We start from the raw sequence: 21,748 nt of genomic DNA, 5'->3' as shown, positions 1-21,748 counted from the left end.
CCCCCCCCCACCCCCGGTTCCGACGCCTGTTTATGGATTTAAATGTTCGTGAATAAACCAAATTGAATGTAGATTGTCTCTCCAAGTATCATGGCATAAATCTACATACATTGGATATCCCATAGATCTTTAACTGATCTCCAACCGCTTGAAATCGTTTGTCTTGTATATCATTTCATTTCTAGGTATCTTTTGAGCGGGTTCCATCTTCATTTGAGTCACGAAATTCCAATTTTCAATGTTTCAATATCACATTTTATTATATTTTATATTATAAATGTTATGAGAGAAACATTAATTTTCCTGAGTCACTTGAGTTTTGAGGTTGATTTATATGTTACATGTAGGTAGAATACATACAGTTTAGGTTGATTTATATGTTACATGCAGGTAGGTTACATGCAGGTGTAGGTTGGTATTTGTTACAGCACACGTTGGTCGTCGTCCGTTGTGATACATTGATGACCAGATTCTTGACATATGCCATTGATGTCGTATAGTCCATGGGAACGTTGGTTGTGTGGACACAGTTTCTCTGCATAAGATTTTTAATCTAGCAAAAATACTTTGTCTGTCTGTCTGTCTGTCTCTCTCTCACATTCTCTCTCTCACATTCTCTCTCACTCTCTCTCTCTCACATTCTCTCTCTCTCACACATTCTCTCTCTCCTCTCTCTCTCTCTCTCTCTCTCTCTCTCTCTCTCTCTCTCTCGCATACTAACCAGTTAGACATCTTATAGTCCACCCCAGAAAACATCCAGTGACGTCATATCGTGTCGCCAGATAGCAGCAGGGGTGTCGTAGTTTGAAACATTCAGCTATAGCGCTTTCCTCTGGGTCAGAACAATAACTCTCCATGTAGGACCGTAGAGAATCTAGTGAACACCAAATCTCCAATGTACATCAATCACTTTAATAAGATACGACATTTGTACTTTTATATGAAAAGAAATTTGATTAAACATGCGCGGATTTAGAGGGGGACGGGGGTCTGCAAAATTCAGATTTCTTTAAATCACGTCTTAAAATTTCCAAAATTATGCCTCGGACCCCCCCCCCCCCCGGCAAACTTAAATAAACGTAGCCCCCCCCCCCCCCCCCCCCCCAAAAAAAATAATAATAAAAAAAAGAAATCTGGATCCGCGCATGTTATAGTATTTGTTGACCAAACGATGTCTTCACCAAATGCTATACAATCATATTTTAAAAAAAAAATAAAAATGAAATTGTAAAAATTAAAGATAAAATGATAATTCTTAAATTCAAACCGATATTGATTGTAATTAAATTAATCCCTTTCAAAATGATATAACACACATATATATATATATTACATATTACGTATATATACATAAGTCGGAATGTTTTACGATTTTGCAAGAATATTTAATCTACGTATGTGCATTATTACGTTGACAAAACCCTCTAATCTGTTCAAACAGTTTCTATCCCTCCAAAAAATGTCCGTCATTTTCGCCCATGGTCTTGGAACATATTCATCGGCAGCTTTCACTTTCCCCCGCGTTGAATTTCGTAAATAACGGGTGCCATCACAATCATCATCTACTCGTATCTCCTCGATCGGACTTTTTTTTATTGTGAGAAGCGTTTACATCAGTGAATTAAAGTAAGGAAGTTCTGATGGGAGTTGGTTTTATTGATCATTATTTATTTTAAGATCAACGATATGTAATTTTCCATTTTCAGTAGTTTCTAAGCTTAATTTGAATTACTCATATTTTTTTCTAATACGAATTATTTGGCTTTTTTGACAAAAATAACGGAAAACCCAATAAACTAAGTTAATCATGTTGTATAATATCAAAAATAGAAATGACGCATTCAAACTCTACGATGCTTTCTGTATCCCGGGGTAATCACAGGGGCTCTGTTGTCGGATAGTGAAGTTCTTTATTATTTGTTCCCGAAGCAAAAAATGATTAAGATTAGCAATACACGTAAGTGTATTTCTGTGTATTGCATTAAAAATATTCACTGAAAACCCGTTTCAATCATGTTAAAAAAGTGTATTCAATGTACGTTAAAATAAGTAAAGGGACGGCATACGCAATCTTGGATTTGTCGGGGGTTGTCGGTTCAAACTATGTTTTAAACATTTATTCAAATTTCTCCAATTAACGATTTCCGACAAGATCGTTGGAAACTGATCAAATTACTTATCCCTATAGTCTTACCATATCTGTGTGCCGCAGAATAAACGCATTGTACTTGCCACACTTGTCGAAAACAACGAATGCAAACTATACAGGATCTACATGTATTATACCACATTGATCAGATATTTTGTGCAACTCCATTAAACTGATTTTATCTTGTCTATCGTTGCTCAGGTGAGCGATTTGGCCCACGAACCTCTTGTTTTGAAGACTTTTCTTAGCACTTGGATGGAAAATTCATTTTGTAATTTATTGTTGACTAGTCTCTATTAACATCTAACTATAGTAAATCCAAAAGGAGACTGGTTTGTCAGTTAGAATGTGTTCGCCCCAATACATAATGTCTTGTTCTTGTAGATAAAGTTACAGCATCATATTCTTCTTCTTTGTACCAGATATTACAGTACTGTATTACTAAGAAAAAAGACAAATCTATGAATAAATATCACATTTATTGAGTTCTATCTACAGCTTGCTACAACTCACAAACATAGGTAATCACAGATTACAAAGCTCACCGAGACGAGACATCACCCTTATGAGACTTCACCTTTATGAGACCACCTTTATCATATTAAATGAAAATCATACTTTATGATCTTGGATATTCATAGATTCTGTTTTGACACAATATCATATATCATCTGTTAAAAAATTGTATGATAATCATATGCTCATATGTTAATCAATACATTAATATAAAATTAAATATTGCATCCTATCATATTTACAACATACATCATATAATTCAATAACATACCATAATAAACAATGATGAGATATGATATTGTAACGTATGATATGACATTGTATTGTGTTATACATTATTGTATTTGATCACATAATACAATATCATAATATATAAAACAATATAGTATTATATAACAATATCATATTACATAATACATCATAACATTGAAACATATAATATCATATAGTATAATATAGTATGATATTGTATGATACTGTATCATTTTTATACATAATATGATATTGTATCATATGATACAATATAATTTGATACAACATTGTATCATATCAAATGATACAATATTATGTGATAAAGTAAAATATTATATAATACAATATTATATTAAACATATTGTATCGTATGATACAATAATATATTTTACAATATAATACAATACAATTTCATGTGATAATATATCATATTATAAACCAATATCATATTATACAATATCGTATGATACAATATTATATAATATTACAGTATCATATTATACAATTTCAAGTGATATAATTCTATATTACAGAAATTAATATCATATTATACAATATCGTATGATACAATATTGTATATTCTATAATATTGTATCATACGATATTGTATAATATGATATTAGTTTCTGTAATATAGATACAATATTATATTTTGCAATATCTTATGTAATAGTATCATGTGATAAAATAATAAATTAATAATACAATATAATATTTTACAATATTGTATCATAATATACAATACTATACATAACGATATCATGATACAATATCATAACATAAAATATCAAAAAAATTGATGCAATATCATATCGCATTATATTACATATGATATTATATTGCATCATATTAAACAATATTGTTTCATCCAATACAATACTATATCATAGGAATCATGTTATATCATTTATCAAAAAACACATCTATCGAGCAAGTTTGAGTGAAGTAGGTGATTTCTTTAGCATCCTTGATAATTGAGATCAGGCTCTGCATCTGAAGCAACCTCTGCGTTTCATTTATAATATAGTTAAATCAACTATGCAAGCTATCATCCATAAAAATGTGACCTCTTCCAAAAAAACTAAACCTCATCCAGCATCCGAAACCTATGGCTCAGATTCAGCATTCAAGCCTGTCAGGTGCATCAGTATACCCGGTACATAAGACGCACCATCCATGCAAGTTTGGTGAAGTTCAGACCAGTAATAACTAAGATATCATCATCAGAGGGCACTAGCAATCAAAACCTTAACCTGCTCCAGCATCCGCAACCTTTGGCTCAGATTCAACATCCATGCCTGTCAAGTGCATCTGTATCATGACACACCATCCATTCAAGTTTGGTGAAGTTAGGACCTGTAATAACTAAGATAAATTTTTTAGCATCCTTGATAATGGAGATCAAGCTCTGCATGTGAAGCTTCCTCTGTGATTCATTCATATTATAGTTTAATCAACTATGCAAGTTTGAAATAGAACTATTATCTATCAAACATGTGACCTGTTCCAAAAAACTTAACCATATCCAGCATCTGAAACCTATGGCTCAGACTCAGCATTCAAGCCTGTCAGGTGCATCAGTATCATAAGACGCACCATCCATGGAAGTCTGGTGAAGTTAGGACAAGTTATAACTAAGATATAATCATCAGAGGGCACCTGTTTCAAAAACTTTAACCAGCTCTAAAAACCTTAATCTCCTCCAGCATCCGAAACCTATGGCTCAGATTCAGCATTCAAGCCTGTCTGGTGCATCAGTATCATAAGACGCACCATCCATGGAAGTCTGGTGAAGTTAGAACAAGTAGTAACTAAGATATAATCATCAGAGGGCACCTGCAACAAAAACTTTAACCACCTCTAAAAACCTTAACCTCCTTCAGCATCTGTAGCCTATAGCTCAGATTCAGCACCCAAGCCTGCCTGGTGCATCAGTATCCTAAGACACACCATCAATGCAAGTTTGGTGAAGTATGGACCAGCAGTAACTTAGATATTGCTATCAAAGGGCACCTGCAACAAAAACTTTACCTGCCCCAAAAACCTTAACCTCCTCCAGCATCCGAAACCTATAGCTCAGATTCAGCACTCAAGCATGTCTGGTGCATCAGTATCATAAGACACACCATTCATGCAAGTTTGGTGAAGTACGGACCTGCAGTAACTTAGATATTGCTATCAAAGGGCACCTGCAACAAAAACTTTAACCTGGTCCAACAACTTTAACCTCCTCCAGCATCTGAAATTTAGGACTCAGATTCAGCATCTAAGTCTTTCAAGTCCATAAGTAGGTCCAGATGCATCATCCATGCAAGTTTGGTGAAGATAGGACAAGTAATAGCTTAGATACAGGACCTGCAACAAAAACTTTAACCAGGTCCGGACGCCGACGCCGAGGGTATAGCATAAGCTCCCCCTGACTTCGTCTCGGTGAGCTAAAAAATCATTTGTATATAAGTATTATGTATTTCATGGTAAGCGTAAATACAAAGAAAAAAATTAATTTTTGAGGAAAAAAATCAGTTCACTTCAACTTGGTCACAATATTCCACAAACACTATTTACATAAACATGAGTTTTCTATCTACCTGATCAATATAGATCAGTGTTTTGTGTGGGAGAAAAGTGCTAAACCCACCAAGTATATACATATAGGTATACTTTTACAAAATGCATCATAAACCCAATACAAGAGTTGATACAGACAGAATAACACTTGCCTTACAACACTATCCCATGATGCAACTTGTCATAACATTGCAAGTATATAGGTCTTAGAGGATCTAGGACACGGTTCAGCTGTAAATTTACATTATATTGACATACAGATGAAGGTCAACTATTCAGAAAAAATTACATGTTGCCATTTAAAAAACAAAAACATTTCGGTATGATAGACTCTGAATCCTCCTTTTCACCCTTTGATTTCCATCCACGTTAATGATGACATTTTTAAAAATCAAATATAAACTGATATTCAAGTAACTTTCATAGTAAAAATATTTTGAGGGTCAACAACACAAATTACGGTTCTTAAGCAAAACTTTATCTAAAAAACATTATGAAAAGGGGAATAACTCTTTATTCGTTTTTACCTGAAGAATTCAAATTTGAGTTATTCCCCTTTGAGTATGATGTTTCATCAATATACAAGATTTCTTGTGTGCAAATGAAAAAAAAATTAATAATCACACATTAGTCCAAATCTTAAGTGACAACTATGTCCAAGCACTAAATTACACCTAGGTTTTATAAGAACATTCAAACGACTTAAATATGTAAAACAGAGAACATGTACTGTCCATTGAGAATCTACTAAACCAATACCAGGACAAGTGAAAGCTGTCAACGTGACAGCAAGCCGAGTTTTCTAAATCGTTTATGTCAACAGTATCCATAATCCATTTATCCTGAATTGATAAACACTACCTATCCAGAGAAATGGAGTACCCTATATGCAAAATTCTGCCAAAAATGACCTAGTTCAACAGCTAATATTTTTATCATAAATTATTTTTTAAAAAGCCCAAAATCCAATTAATTTGCAAATTTCTGATATAAGTTCAAATGATCTGCAAAACAACTTCCTATCTTGAAAACCGTGGGAGGAGTTATCCGTAGAATGGGGTACCCTATAAAATATACTCTGTGAGAAAATGACTAAGATCAACAGTAGGTATTCTACAAATTATCAAAAATCAAAATCCAAGTAAAATTAACATCTCTGATATATGTATAATTGATCTGCAAATCAACAACTTCATATCTTAAAAACTGTCAAGAGTCAGAAAAATCTTACATCATCTATACCGTTACAAAAAATTATCTTTTGGTACAAAGAGTAGAGAAGAACAATTTGACCTTTTTTGGATATTAAGCCCCGCCTATTGGGCCCTGAGGGTGGTAGGGTCATAATTTTCATATTTCAGATTCTTTTTATTCAAGAGATGCTTCATTCTAAAAATGGTAACAATAGAGTCGAATAGACCGTCTAATTTTCATGAAAAAGTTAAAAATGTAAAATTATAAAGGAAGGACCCACGACGGACACCACACGACAACGGACAAAGACCAATTTCGATTGCTGACATGAGTGACTCGGGTCAGTGCGTCTTTGAAGATAAGGACATCATATTTCAGTAACTGGTCTACGTAGCCAATGTCTATTTTCTGTCTTCCTCTGTAAGGATTTCATGGAAGGTGTTCTGTTTTCTCCCCTCGTGGTCAGGTAAAATTGGCCCATCTACAGGAATTAGAATAAACTAATGAATGATGTAGTTAATGATCAACACCAACATGATATTACTCAGATGAGGACAAGTCTAGCAAAACAAGATATATGTGAGCCAATGCTCACTAGTGATACCCCCGCTCTGATATATGTAAATAACAGGAAGTTGTCGTCCCATTGGTACAAAAATAGATCCTAACGTATGGCATGCCTAAACAAAGAGTGTGTAAAATATCAAGCATCTGCAATGAGTAGTTGCTGTGAAATCTTTTACGAAAATTTGTTTGAAAATTTAGACAAAAAATAAACACTCATCATTAAACAGGAAATCAATGTCCAATTGGTGCAAAAATAGATTCCATGCCTATAGTATAAACAAAGAGTGTATTAAAATTTCAAGCATCTGCAATGAATAGTTGCTGAGTAAAATGTGACAGAAAGTTTTGATACAGACAGACAGACAGACAGAAGGGCGTACCGACAGACAGACAGACACAAGGGTAAAACAGTATACCCCCCTCTCCTTCGCGGGGGCATGATAACCATAAATGTTCAAATTGAAAAAAAGATCTATTACAATTTTTAATCATTCAGGTTTTTTTTCCTTTTTTTATTATTCAGTTATTACAGACTTAATACATTTATGAATATCTGTTTCATGTTAATACATTTTTAGCAAAGTAAAATTTGTGTAACATTCCACACTCAGCAACAGACAGCCAATTTTGGATGATCACAAAGTGTGAAATAAACAGGAGTCAGTATTACAGTCCATGTGAATTATACACAGCTCAATTTCAGCTGCAGATGTTGAACAAAGTGACAAACAACATGTGTAGTTTTGAGAGCAGACTAGATTTGTACAGAAACATTTACAACCTGTCAATATCCCAGCTATTTCCATTATACGGCTGGTGTTGAGCTGGACATGTACAAGGCCTCCCCATCAGGACGGGGTGTGGGTTTATCTACAATAAGTCAGTAATTAGCGGTTAATTAATTAATATCATACAGGATATGTAATGAAAGAGCTACATCTACAAATTTTAATTTTAAACTGATAACACTGACACATGTATGTTTTAATATTTACAGACATCTAATTAATTAAACTATAATTCAATTGACTTGTAACAAAATAAATAATTACAAATTCCTGTGTCACAAAATAATTACAATGACCTTTTATTCTAATTAAGTAAATACAATGACGTGACTGTACATCTAATTAATGAAATAGATACAGCTAACCCTGTAACAATGAGCTGTTTATATTGACAAACTATCACACAGATAAACATGTCTTACATGTATCTTATTGACTGATAATTAACACGGACTGTGTGTCTTAGTTATCTATATCTAATTAATGTGAATGATAATGACTCAGACTTACCTGTCAGAGCGTCCTGTCTGGTGATATACCTGTATATAACCACCGTCTTGTTGTCCTCTGATCCGACCCAGAGACGGTGAGTGTTGACATCATAACTCAGGCTGTATGGTGTGAATATCCCTGATGGTCTTATCAGTAGATGTGACAGGAACTGACCATCCATGTCTAACATCTGTACTGTTTCGGTTCTATCATCACACACCAGGATGTGTGACAGCGCGTCAGTACAGATTCCACATGGCTGTAGTCCTGATCCTGATGGATGTCCTGTGTAGGAGAAACGATGTCTTCCTCCACGCTCTGTCACCACTACAGCATCATCATCAGACACCACGACATCCCCATTGTTGTTCTCTGTTATATAGCGAGGGTACCTATACAGTCCCATACCTGTGTTGTCCTTCTGTATGGTTTGTGTGAGTTGTCCACTCTGGTTGTACCGGGTTACCTTGGCTGTCTTTGTATCATCGTTATACATCCCGACCAGTAGATCCCCAGTGGACGGGGACCAGTACACACACCGTGGTTTCCATGTAGAGTCTGTTCTCTCTATGAATGGGGTGGTTGTTTTCATATCCTTTGACAGTTTGTTGATGTTATAATTCCTATCTATATAAATCAGTTCACTCTCACTGTTCACTGTGTGTAATCCTCTATGACTACTACATGAATCCTTCACAAGATGTAGAGGGACACCTGTTGTGTCTGTCAACATGAGATTGTTTCTATTATCACTGACCCAGACCCGGTCTGATGTCACACAGGAAATGTGATAACAACGATCAACACCTGTCAGTGTGAGAGAGGGAAGTAACTCGGGGGGAGACATCAGTTTCAGCAGACACTGGTTTCCTTGCTGTGGTTTTTCTGTCCCTGTGGTTGGGATTTCACTGAGTGACTCCATCACATCAGCAGTGGCTGGATTCAGATCTACAAACATCAGACACAAACAGTCAGATGGAACAGATTGATTACAAACATCACATCTTGTATAATGATTGGTACAGCAATGTTTGTCTGTTGTAATGTATTAATACAGACCCTTTATTAATTAATAACAAACATATACTGGTAAAGGTATCTAATTAATTTATTAATCAAGAAATTATCAACATATTCATGTATCTAAGTACATTGATTAGTTACAGACAAGTAATGTATTTGCATCTCATTAAATGCTTGTGATGTTGACTGTCTATAAACAATAATATGTACTTACATTATATCGATAAATGATAAGATCACATCCTATATATGTCTGACTTGTAACTACATACTATATAATTTACAATGGTAATGAGTCAGACTTACCTGTCAGAGCGTCCTGTCTGGTGATATACCTGTATATAACCACCGTCTTGCTGTACCCTGATCCGACCCAGAGACGGTGAGTGTTGACATTATAACTCAGGCTCTCTGGTGTGAATATCCCTGATGGTCTTATCAGTAGATGTGACAGGAACTGACCGTCCCTGTCTAACATCTGTACTGTTTTGGTTCTAACATCACACACCAGGATGTGTGACAGCGGGTCAGTACAGATTCCACATGGCCGTAGTACTGATCCTGATGGACGTCCTGTGTAGGAGAAACGATGTCTTCCTCCACGCTCTGTCACCACTACAGCACTCAACCAGTCAGACACCACGACATCCCCATTGTTGTTCTCTGTTATATAGTAAGGTTCTCTATACAGTCCCAGTCCTGTGGTGTTGTTCTGTATGGTTTGTGTGAGTTGTCCACTCTGGTTGTACCGGGTTACCTTGCCTGTTACCTCGCTTGTCTTTCTCCCATAGTTACACATCCCGACCAGTAGATCCCCAGTGGACGGGGACCAGTACACACACCGTGGTCTCCATGTAAAGTCTGTTGTCTCTATAAATTTGGTGTTTGTTTTCATATCCTTTGACAGTTTGTTGATGTTATATTTCCTATCTATATAAATCAGTTCACTCTCACTGTTCACTGTGTGTAATCCTACACCACTACATAAATCCTTCACAAGATGTAGAGGGACACCTGTTGTGTCTGTCAACATGAGATTGTTTCTATTATCACTGACCCAGACCCGGTCTGATGTCACACAGGAAATGTGATAACAACCACGAACATCTGTCAGTGTGAGAGATTGATGGAACTCAGCTCCAGACGTCAGTTTCAGCAGACACTGGTTTCCTACGCGTCGGTTTCCTCTCTCTGTGATTTGGATTGCACTCAGTGACTCCATCACATCCTCCTTGTTGAGTGACTCAGTCATGGAGAGCTGGCTGGTGTGGAGTGTAAGATTTATCTGGGGGAGGACTGTCTTTATGAAGGAGAGGAATTGTAGCGCACTGAATGTGAATTCTGGCTGTATATATCTGAGTTCATATTCCTGTAGGCTGACAATATGTCTGCTCATTTCTATTGTCTGTTTTAAACATCTGTGTTTGAAATCAAAGTCACAAAATACATTTTTCATGAAATCTTTTCTCACTTTGTTAATGATATTCTTCAGTGTCTGGGCCTTTGTTAACATCTCTGATTGATAGCGGGAGAATTCTGTGTGACAGGTTTTGAAATCAGTTTTCATTCGTGGCAGGAGAACAGGTCTGTAAAAGAGAGCCTCACTTCTGATGGTGTGAATGGTTCCTCTGTGTTGTTGTCGCTTTGTTTCATAAGTGGTTTGTATATCCAGTATTTCGTGCTGTCCTTGGCCATAGCGAAAACTTCTGAATCTGTGCGATTGGTCCTCTGAACAAGAATCACACACAGGAACTTGACAAGGTTCACAGTACTTTGTATAAACATGGCTAGGATGTCTCACACAGATCTCTTGTGTTGGGATGTAGTTGATTTTATCACGGTGTGACACAACATCATGGTCTATTGTTTGGAGATCTTTTACATGGTTCTCTTTACACTGGGGACACAGATCACATGGACACGATACACAATGGTACTCTGTGTCCCCCGGACACTTAGAACACTTATGTGTACTATATAGGGAGTTTGCTGTGGCCATGTCTATATCTTTGAATCACAACCTGTTAAATAAAAATAAAGTGTTTAAGAATTATGTCAACCACATTCTTTCAAAACTATTAAATGATATAATTAATTTGTTAAAATATCATTATATAATATCATTTTGTGTGTAAGGAATATATCAATTTAAACAAGACTTTATTTTAAAATAATTATAAATATATCTTCATTCATAGATAAATAATGGTCTATTATCATCAGATAAAAAACGCTTGACCAGTAGATATTTGTTTTGGTTAAAACTCTAAAAAGTCTGACATTCTCTGCTAAACATTGGTGACTTTCTCCCTCTCTCTTTTTTTTCTCTATCTGTGTCATACATTCACTACTAAGAATACTCTCTCTCTCTCTCTCTCTCCAAAATATGTACTTTCTTTTTCTCTCTTCCTTTCTCTAATTCCCTTTCCTGAGCAAAATGTACTCTTGCTCTCTTTGTCTCTCTATCTCTAACATTCATCATTAAACATTCTCTCTCTCTCTCTCTTTCCTCTCTTTCTTTCTCTTTCTTTTCTCTTTATTTCTCTCTAATTCCACTTTCTGATCAACATGTACTCTTTGTCTCTCTATCTCTAACATTCATCATTAAACATTCTCTCTCTCTCTCTCTCTTTCCTCTCTTTCTTTCTCTTTCTTTTCTCTTTATTTCTCTCTAATTCCACTTTCTGATCAACATGTACTCTTGCTCTCTCTATCTCTATCTCTCTATCTCTGACATTCTTCATTAAACATTCTCTCTTTCTCTCTGTGTGTAACATTCACTGTTTAACATGTACTCTTGCTCTTTCTCTCACTCTACCACTATCTCTCTCTCCAAAATGTGAACTTTCTGTTTCTCTATATCTCTCATTCCATTTTCTGATTAACATGTACTTTTGCTCTCTTAGTCTCTTTATCTCTGATATTCATCATTAAACATTCTCTCTCTCTCTCTTTCCTCTCTTTCTTTCTCTTTCTTTTCTCTCTATTTCTCTCTAATTCCACTTTCTGATCAACATGTACTCTTTGTCTCTCTATCTCTGACATTCTTCATTAAACATTCTCTCTCTCTCTCTCTCTCTCTCTCTCTCTTTCTCTTTCTGTGTAACAGTCACTGTTTAATATGTACTCTTACTTTCTCTCACTCTACCACTATCTCTCTCCAAAATATGTGCTTTCTCTTTATCTTTTTATCTAATGCCCTTTCCTGAACAAGATGTATATTGTTCTCTTTGTCTTATTATCTCTGACATTCTTCATTAAACTCTCTCTCTTTATTTCTCTCTCTCTCTCTCTCTCTCTCTCTCTCCATAAAATGTACTTTCTCTTTGTTTCTCTTTCTATCTCTCTCTTTCAGTTTTCTTATCAACATGTACCGTTTTTCTCTTTGTCTCTCTATCTCTGACATTCTTCATTAATATCTCTCTCTCTACCTCTCTCTCTCTTAGATATTTAGTATTTTCAGACATTCTCAAGGAAATACACATCTCTTTCTCCCAGTCCTACCCACATACTCTCTCTCTCTCTCTCTCTCTCTCTCTCTCTCTCAAACATTTACTATTTTCAGACATTCTCTTATAAGGAAAGAGAAGTGCTTTTTATTCCAGTCTTTCAAACATGTATTTCAGCTTTCTGGGTATATTTCTCTCTCATGTATGTATACATGTACAATGAGATGTATGTACATGTATACTATCTCTCTCTCTCTCTCTCTCTCTCTCTCTCTCTCTCTCTCTCTCTCTCTCTCTCTGAGTTTTTCTGCTAAACATGTATTTTTTGTTTTCTTTGTTCCTTTCTCCAACATAACCATGACTTAGTTTTAGGTCTGTTTTAGAAAAGTAGGGTTACCCAAAATTTGCATTTTGTCTAATCCTATTGTAACTTTTTTGTGAAATGTGACACTATCTAAACAGAGCTCTAATTTACAATGGATAATTTATAAACTACATGTAAAATGCAGTTCTGTCTTGAACTCTCATAACTTTCTCTCTCTCTAACACCTTATTATCAAATATATGTAAAAGGAGAACTTTCCAAATCACATATGAGGTCATTTATATTATCTACTAGCTTATGACCTATGATTGGGTATCCCCCTTACCCTGGCTGGTTGTTTGAATCTCTCCCAGGAAGATAATTGGATAATATCCCGGCCCTGACATTAACACAAGGATATGTTATTCTTGTTTACAGATCAACCATTACTGTTAAATGGGGATGAGGGCAATAGTTATATTGTCAGTTCATTGGTAAGAAATTGATGCAGTCCTCGACCTAGGCCTTCTGGCAACAGATCTTACCCCAGGACTAACACAATGACTACTGCCCTCATACCCATTTAAGAGATGTATACTATACATGTAATGTCTATGAATGACACACGACAACGAACTTGTGATAGCAATGGGTCTCCTGAATGACTCAGGTGACCTAAAAATACAAAGTATAGCTACACAAACATAGTGCTATTACATGAATACTATATAGCTATACAAACATAGTGATATTACATGAATACTATATAGCTACACAAACATAGTGATATTACATGAATACTATATAGCTACACAAACATAGTGATATTACAAGAATACTATACCACATAAACTCTTTCTTTGCTCCATCAGTCCACTCTTTATTGATACACAAGGAACCTGTAAAAAGACCTCAAACTAGTATACTCTTATTTCCTTAATACATGTTCAAGTTGCAAAACCTATTGTCTTTTTTAATAAGTTTACGAGATTGATGTAGAGCAAAATCAATACCACATAAAAACCCTATGTTGAAGACAAGCTAATACAGTGAAGATGAGTTAATACAATGAAGTCTCCTATTTCCGGTCACTCCTATAAGTTTCATGTCACACTGTAATGAAGCAGAACAAACTTTATAAATACATTGATCATGATCAGCAAAAAAAATATTTGAAGGTAAACATTTACAGTCTAAGAAACGAATTAGGAATCAACATGATCAAGCACTTTTGAGATGGAGATTTTCACACGTCTTTGACATACTACTTTCACTTTTTAGCGGTTGATGTAAAAGTTATGGTCGATTTTTAATAGCTGTAAAATATTGCACATGCATTCACGTACATGTCAACAATTGTTCATAGTTCAATAAGCAAACATAGTGATATTACATGAATACTATATAGCTACACAAACATGGTGATATTACAAGAATACTATACCACATAAACTCTTTCTTTGCTCCATCAGTCCACTCTTTATTGATACACAAGGAACCTGTAAAAAGACCTCAAACTAGTATACTGTTATATACATGTTCATTGAATGTTTTATGTGTACGTTGGATGTTGTATGTACAGTCTTCATGTTGCCCCTTGAGGGCCCTTAATTGGTTAATAAAGAAATTGAAATTGAATTGAAATTGTTCAAGGTGTCTTTTTTAATAAGTTTACGAGACTGATGTAGAGCAAAATCAATACCACATAAAAACCCTATGTTGAAGACAAGCTAATACAGTGAAGATGAGTTAATACAGTGAAGTCTCCTATTCCCGGTCACTCCTATAAGTTTCATGTCACACTGTAATGAAGCAGAAAAAACTTTATAAATACATTGATCACAAACAATGGGCCTCTCTGTATTTGATCAGCATAAGATATTTGAAGGTAAACAATTACAGTCCGAGAAACGAAACAAGGATTCCAGCACTTGAACAAGGAATCAAACACTTGAACAAGGAATCAAACACTTGAACAAGGAATCAAACACTTAAACAAGGAATCAAACACTTGAACAAGGAATCAAACACTTGAACAAGGAATCAAACACTTGAACAAGGAATCAAACACTTGAACAAGGAATCAAACACTTGAACAAGGAATCAAACACTTGAACAAGGAATCAAACACTTTCGAGATGGAGATTTTCACTCATCTTCGTTATGCTTCTTTCGTTATTTAGCGGTGGATGTGAAAGTAGTGTTCTGAAAAATATTGTACATGCATTGACTTATATGTCAACAAGTGAAAAGCTGTCAATGTGACAGCAAACCGAGTTTTCTTTTATGTAAACTGTATCCATAATCCATGTCAACCCTTATCCAGTGAAATGGAGTACCCTACATGTATATGCAACATTTTGCCAAAAAATGACTAAGTTCAAAAGCTAGTATTTTTTTCATAAATTATCGGAAATCAAAATCCTAGCAATATGCACACCTCTGATATATGTACAATTGATCTGCAAAAGAACAACTTCCTATCTTGAGAACTGTAGGAGGAGTTATCCGTACAATGAGGGTACCCTATATGCAATATTTTGCCAAAAAAAACTAAGTTCATAAGCTGGTTTTTTTTTGGATAAAATATCAGAAATCAAAATCCTAGCAATATGCACACCTCTGATATATGTACAACTGATCTGCAAAAGAACAACTACCTATCTTGAAAACTGTAGGAGAATTATCCGTACAATGAGGGTACCCTATATGCAATATTTTGCCAAAAAATGACTAAGTTCAAAAGCTGGTATTTTTTCGATAAATTATCAGAAATCAAAATCCTAGCAATATGCACACCTCTGATATATGTACAATTGATCTGCAAAAGAACAACTTCCTATCTTGAGAACTGTAGGAGGAGTTATCTGTACAATGAGGGTTCCCTATATGCAACATTTTGCCAAAAAATGACTAAGTTCAAAAGCTAGTATTTTTTCGATAAATTATCGGAAATCAAAATCCAAGCAATATGCACACCTCTGATATATGTACAATTGATCTGCAAAAGAACAACTTCCTATCTTGAAAACTGTAGGAGGAGTTATCCGTACAATGAGGGTACCCTATATGCAATATTTTGCCAAAAAAAACTAAGTTCATAAGCTGGGTTTTTTTTGGATAAAATATCAGAAATCAAAATCCTAGCAATATGCACACCTCTGATATATGTACAACTGATCTGCAAAAGAACAACTACCTATCTTGAAAACTGTAGGAGAATTATCCGTACAATGAGGGTACCCTATATGCAATATTTTGCCAAAAAATGACTAAGTTCAAAAGCTGGTATTTTTTCGATAAATTATCAGAAATCAAAATCCTAGCAATATGCACACCTCTGATATATGTACAATTGATCTGCAAAAGAACAACTTCCTATCTTGAGAACTGTAGGAGGAGTTATCTGTACAATGAGGGTTCCCTATATGCAACATTTTGCCAAAAAATGACTAAGTTCAAAAGCTAGTATTTTTTCGATAAATTATCGGAAATCAAAATCCAAGCAATATGCACACCTCTGATATATGTACAATTGATCTGCAAAAGAACAACTTCCTATCTTGAAAACTGTAGGAGGAGTTATCCGTACAATGAGGGTACCCTGTTGGCAGCTGCCCGCCCGCCACCCGCCCGCCATTTTCACCATTTTAATAACCAGATTTTTCCGTTGGAAAACCCGGTTAAAAATTGTTCATTATGATAAGTGCTCAACTAAATTTACACTTACTAATTAATCAAACTGAAGGAGTTGCCCAAATTGCAGGTCAGTTCACCTGAAACATATTTTTCGTGGTTTTATGATATCAAAAGAGGGAGAGAAAGAAATTCAACTAAGTGAAATGTTCCATGTTGCTCTCTATATATTTATCTTCGTTCGTTATTTTTCTTTGTTTTTACTTTACGCAGGGTCACATAACACACACAATGATTATTCTATTCTGAATTACTATATGAGTATATCCCTCTAACTACAGACCCTGAAACGTGCTACTACACCAGTTGCACGGTTCGGTTCGTTACGCTTTATGAACGGTACGGTTCGCTTTGTGAACGGTACGGTTCGTTTTGTGAACGGTACGGTTCGCTTTGTAAACGGTACGGTACGCTTTGTGAACGGAACGGTTCGCTTCTTGCACGGTACGCTTTGCTAAAAATAGCTGCACGCTTTGTGAACGGTTTGCGCGCTTTATTAATGAGGTAGGCGTGGCCTGAACGCTTTGTTTTTTCTCAATATAATTTTGTTTAGTTTTTGCCCGATCTACTTCAGCAGGGTGGTAATTATGACAAGAATTTTTCTTTTTTTATATGATATATTACAAAAGAATTTCAATCGATCTATTTAAAATCAGAACGTCCATCCATTCCCCCGTTTTTGATACATGTACGTTGTGTGAACTGTGTACTCAGTGACAACTGGGAAGCGGGGGTAATTTTAATTTTGATCAGTCTGTTATTATTAGTATTTAATTAAGATAAATGTAATCATTCAGATAGATTAAAAGAACTGTTTGACTTTAATCCGATATATATTTGTTAATTTAGCGAGCCTTCGATAATTTTACAAAGCATCTTGAGTTTTTATTTCTATACTTGTACTTGAGTTGAAGTCATTAAATACTTCTAATCCATTTAAAATTGCTATAACAAATTGCCCCGACTTTATTCCGATATTTTTTTGGTTTAGTTTCCTTTATCGCTGTCTTGATTCTCGGCTAGTTTTTATTATTCATAATTCGTATGATCATTCTTTATTGCGCACTACTGTAGTACTATTGCCGATCGCAGATTGCCTTAGTGAATAGACGATATAAAATTAATGGATAAATAAGAAATCTTGAAATCAACTGTTATATAGTTTTTTGACAGGAATTTTTATTCATTTAAATATTAATTCTATGATTTTCTGCACTTGTTTGTATACATAGATCATACCTACATCTAACCCGTCATCGCCTCTCTTATCTGAACTAAGATCGCGTGTATAGTCAAAATATGACTATTAGTTTTTGTTTTTCCGTTAAACTATACATGTTCATGTAACATATTTCATACGATATGTACACAACTGGATATACACAACAAGTCAATAACTTTTATTTATATAATGGCGATATTTATCATTCTGTTGAACAAGTGTCCGCTCTTCACTGTATGCATGCGATTTAGCTGACGTTTTACAAATGCTGACTAAACTGTTTATATTTTATTTACCTTTTTACACACATACTTGTTGTAAACAGGACACGAAAAAATACCCGGTAATCAACAAATGAATGTTAAAAGTTATAAAAAAATAAGAATTTATCTAGTAACAAAAATAATACGACAGCGAGGGAAAACGACTCTGATCGCCAGTACATGAATTATAATCATGAAATCGGAGAGAAATTATTGTTGAATAATTTAAAATAGAAACACTCTTTTCAATAGGGATATAAGAAAACATAAAACAAAAACGTTTCATTCGATAATTTTCTTCTAGCCATATAGGAGGAGCCAAGTACGCGCGGCGCGTGGCGTGATCTATACTGGTATACTTAAACTGATTGACAGGCGAAGCACGTGGAGTCCTGAGATAAAATCCCGCTCAAATGACCAACTATAGAAACCTAAAGCGAAATTTTAAATACAGTAATAAAGTTCAGTGATAAAATTTTTATTTAAGTATTATAATCTACACACAAGTTCTCTCTCTCTCTCTCTCTCTCTCTCTCTCTCTCTCTCTCTCTCTCTCTCTCTCTTTCTCTCTCTCTCTCTCTCTCTGAGGGTGTATGTGATTGTGTGCAAACCATTTGGAATTATTAGATTTTACTTTGTATGAATTGAATTCATTTATTTAAGAGTCAAAATCAGCAAGCATCGAGCATTTTGTGAAAAATATGGAAAGTGACATAAAAACAATAATGATAAAAACACATATAAAGATAATCAGAATGAATATTGTATTAAAAATATTTGGGTAATTTTTTTTATTCGTGCTGTTACTATGGAAACCACGTGCTTTTAGACTGACTGATTTGTACTTCATTTTAACATGAAAATTTTTGTATATACAAATACAATATTATGTTAAATCATCTTAAAACTCTATCAATAATTTTTTATACTACAACACACATTGCTGTAATTTAAACATCATTAAGAATTTACATTTACTTCATCCTTTGATATTTATACCCGTTTTATCTTGTTAATTTTGCATGCAAACACCAGTCAATTCAGTGCACTTTTATAAAATTCTACAACCATGTCAAGGTTAACTAACACTACATATTTATATTATGACATTTGTTCTAGAAGAATCAATTAAAAAATCTTTAGGCAAGTCACCCGTTTATAAATAAATACTGATTTTATACACCTGGAAACGTGCAAGTTTTACTCTAAATACCTCCCTTTGATATTACTCTCTTACGAAAGGAGGTAAAAACGGTATTTTGTTTACATTGTTTACATCCAATATTTCTACGGAGCTGATTTGAGACGACTATGGATTTTAGTTTCTGGATTATAGAAGTGTTTATTTAGTTCATTATCATGGTAAGTGACAACTTTTACTGGTTTCTTATTTTCTACAAGCAAACATTTCTTTAACGGGAGAAATAGTGGATGCTGTAGATCTTCGTGAAAATTCGGATTAACCAGTTAACATGTCAATGCACACAACATTATAAATAAAAGTTTAAACATGACAAAGAAAATGTGTACGTGATTGCTTATTGTACATAGTGTTTGTGCATCAAGGACAATAACAAACTTTTAATGAAAAATGTATTAACATACATGTATAGACTATATGGTAGCTACATGTATACAAATCCGTGTTTAAATGTATCTTGTGTGAATAATTGATCAGTCTTCTTATTATTCTATATGTTGATAATTAATGTTGTATTCACAAAAAATCAACTATTTGTACCATATTGCTTGAAAAAGTCAAGATTTTACACATATATATATAATGACTTATAACAGTAAAATATTTTACTGTATGAGTTTTCAAGACAGTTTAATTAAATAGGGGGTGGAAAGGTGTATTAGTTTTAACGGGTTCTTTGTTTTATTACAGATAACTTAGTGGGTTGTAAACAGAAAATGTGTCACATGCAAGCCAAATGAATCAACTTAAATGAGGATGGACACTAAAATCTACCATGTCTACACAAAAATTAAAATATCCATACCAGACAGATCAGAGACAATGCTTGAAATATTTAAATTTTGCAAAAGAAGAGGATGAAAGTGCACTTGAAAAAAAAAACCCAGACCAACAAATACTATAGTTGACAAGGGATGATTTTCTTTAGCAGAATTTCTTTCATCCTTGAAGATAAACAGCTATGTTAGCCACTTTGCTCCACAGAAAAGAAGAGCTGGCTTTCAACTAAAACTGAAAATCTTATCAAATAGAATTCAAAATTATATATAATTATATATAGGGATATTTGGGTTAAATACAATGGTACAAACAAGTATTTTCTGAACTATTTCAAAGCAAATGTGTGCCTGACTTATACTCTGTCTATTTTTGAAAATAAGATGTGTTCATATGTCAATGCTGATGCATAATGATTTATTACCACTTGATCATTTGAGTTGTTGAATTATTTTCAGTGAAAATTATTACAATTAATGATGGTAAAAATTAAAGTTGATATTCATAAGATTTTTTTTTTATTTGTGTTTACTTTACATTGTTAAATAAAGAAGGAACTCTATGTTAGATAGAGCATTCAGCAAGTTCTGCAGTAAAAGCAGTAATACAGGTTTATGTCAAGCTATTTGAACTGCCCTGATCACATTGACAAAACCAAGACTAAATAGGAAATAAATTCATGCATAAGAATATAAACCAACAATTCACATATTGATATTAAGGCTACTGTACTAACGATATCAGCTGACTGTCAAAATATTTCTCTGAATTTTTGCAGACCAATTCAATTTTATGTAAAATAATTGATTATTAGATTTTGAAGAAAAAATATTTCCCCATCTTAATGACAAAAAGTTTAATTACTGATCGAGTAGGGAGATGGACAGAACACTTTCTAAAAGTGGCTTAGTAGATCAATTCTCAAAGTAAGCATATATATATATTGTTGAGACAATTTTTCTTATGTGAAATTCCTGCATGCATGGGTGCTGGGAGGGGGCGGATATGACCAATTTAACTGAAATAATTATTGTCATTTATTTGTTATAGTTACACCCAAATACGATTCGGGCTGATATCAGTGAAAGAAAGAAACTATTGGTGACTGTGTTCAACTATAAAATAATATGATAATCAGATGAACATCTAAATTGGATATTTCGCCTTCTGAGGGATAAGTTACCTCCTTGATTTCTTTTTCTGACCTTCACTTTTTAAATAACATCTCTGCACATACTTTTTCATGCAGCAATGTTTTTTCTTAAATATACATATTGAAAAATAAAT

The 21,748-nt window shown here is 34.2% G+C and overlaps 1 protein-coding gene and 1 long non-coding RNA gene across 2 annotated transcripts in view; one reads left to right on the top strand and one right to left on the bottom strand.

Annotated features, from left to right (window-relative positions):
* The window catches only part of LOC128172217 (uncharacterized), a 219,288-nt gene that overhangs the window by 185,756 nt on the left and 11,784 nt on the right, over positions 1 to 21,748 (bottom strand). The window contains 6 exon segments of the mRNA XM_052838003.1: positions 8,545 to 9,474; positions 9,856 to 11,570; positions 14,147 to 14,201; positions 14,316 to 14,415; positions 14,747 to 14,801; positions 15,005 to 15,104. Of these exon segments, the coding sequence (XP_052693963.1) occupies positions 8,545 to 9,474; positions 9,856 to 11,548 (2,623 nt within the window). The 5' untranslated portion in view covers positions 11,549 to 11,570; positions 14,147 to 14,201; positions 14,316 to 14,415; positions 14,747 to 14,801; positions 15,005 to 15,104.
* Positions 19,026 to 20,969, top strand: LOC128172241 (uncharacterized). The gene is made up of 2 exons (XR_008242218.1): positions 19,026 to 19,845; positions 20,375 to 20,969. It is a non-coding gene; the product is annotated as an uncharacterized LOC128172241 (long non-coding RNA).

This window comes from Crassostrea angulata, chromosome 2, assembly GCF_025612915.1.
Source record: "Crassostrea angulata isolate pt1a10 chromosome 2, ASM2561291v2, whole genome shotgun sequence".
In the NCBI taxonomy this organism is placed as follows: Eukaryota; Metazoa; Mollusca; class Bivalvia; order Ostreida; family Ostreidae; genus Magallana; species Magallana angulata.
Note: the sequence above shows the minus strand (reverse complement) of the source record. Positions and strands in the feature narration are given on the sequence as shown.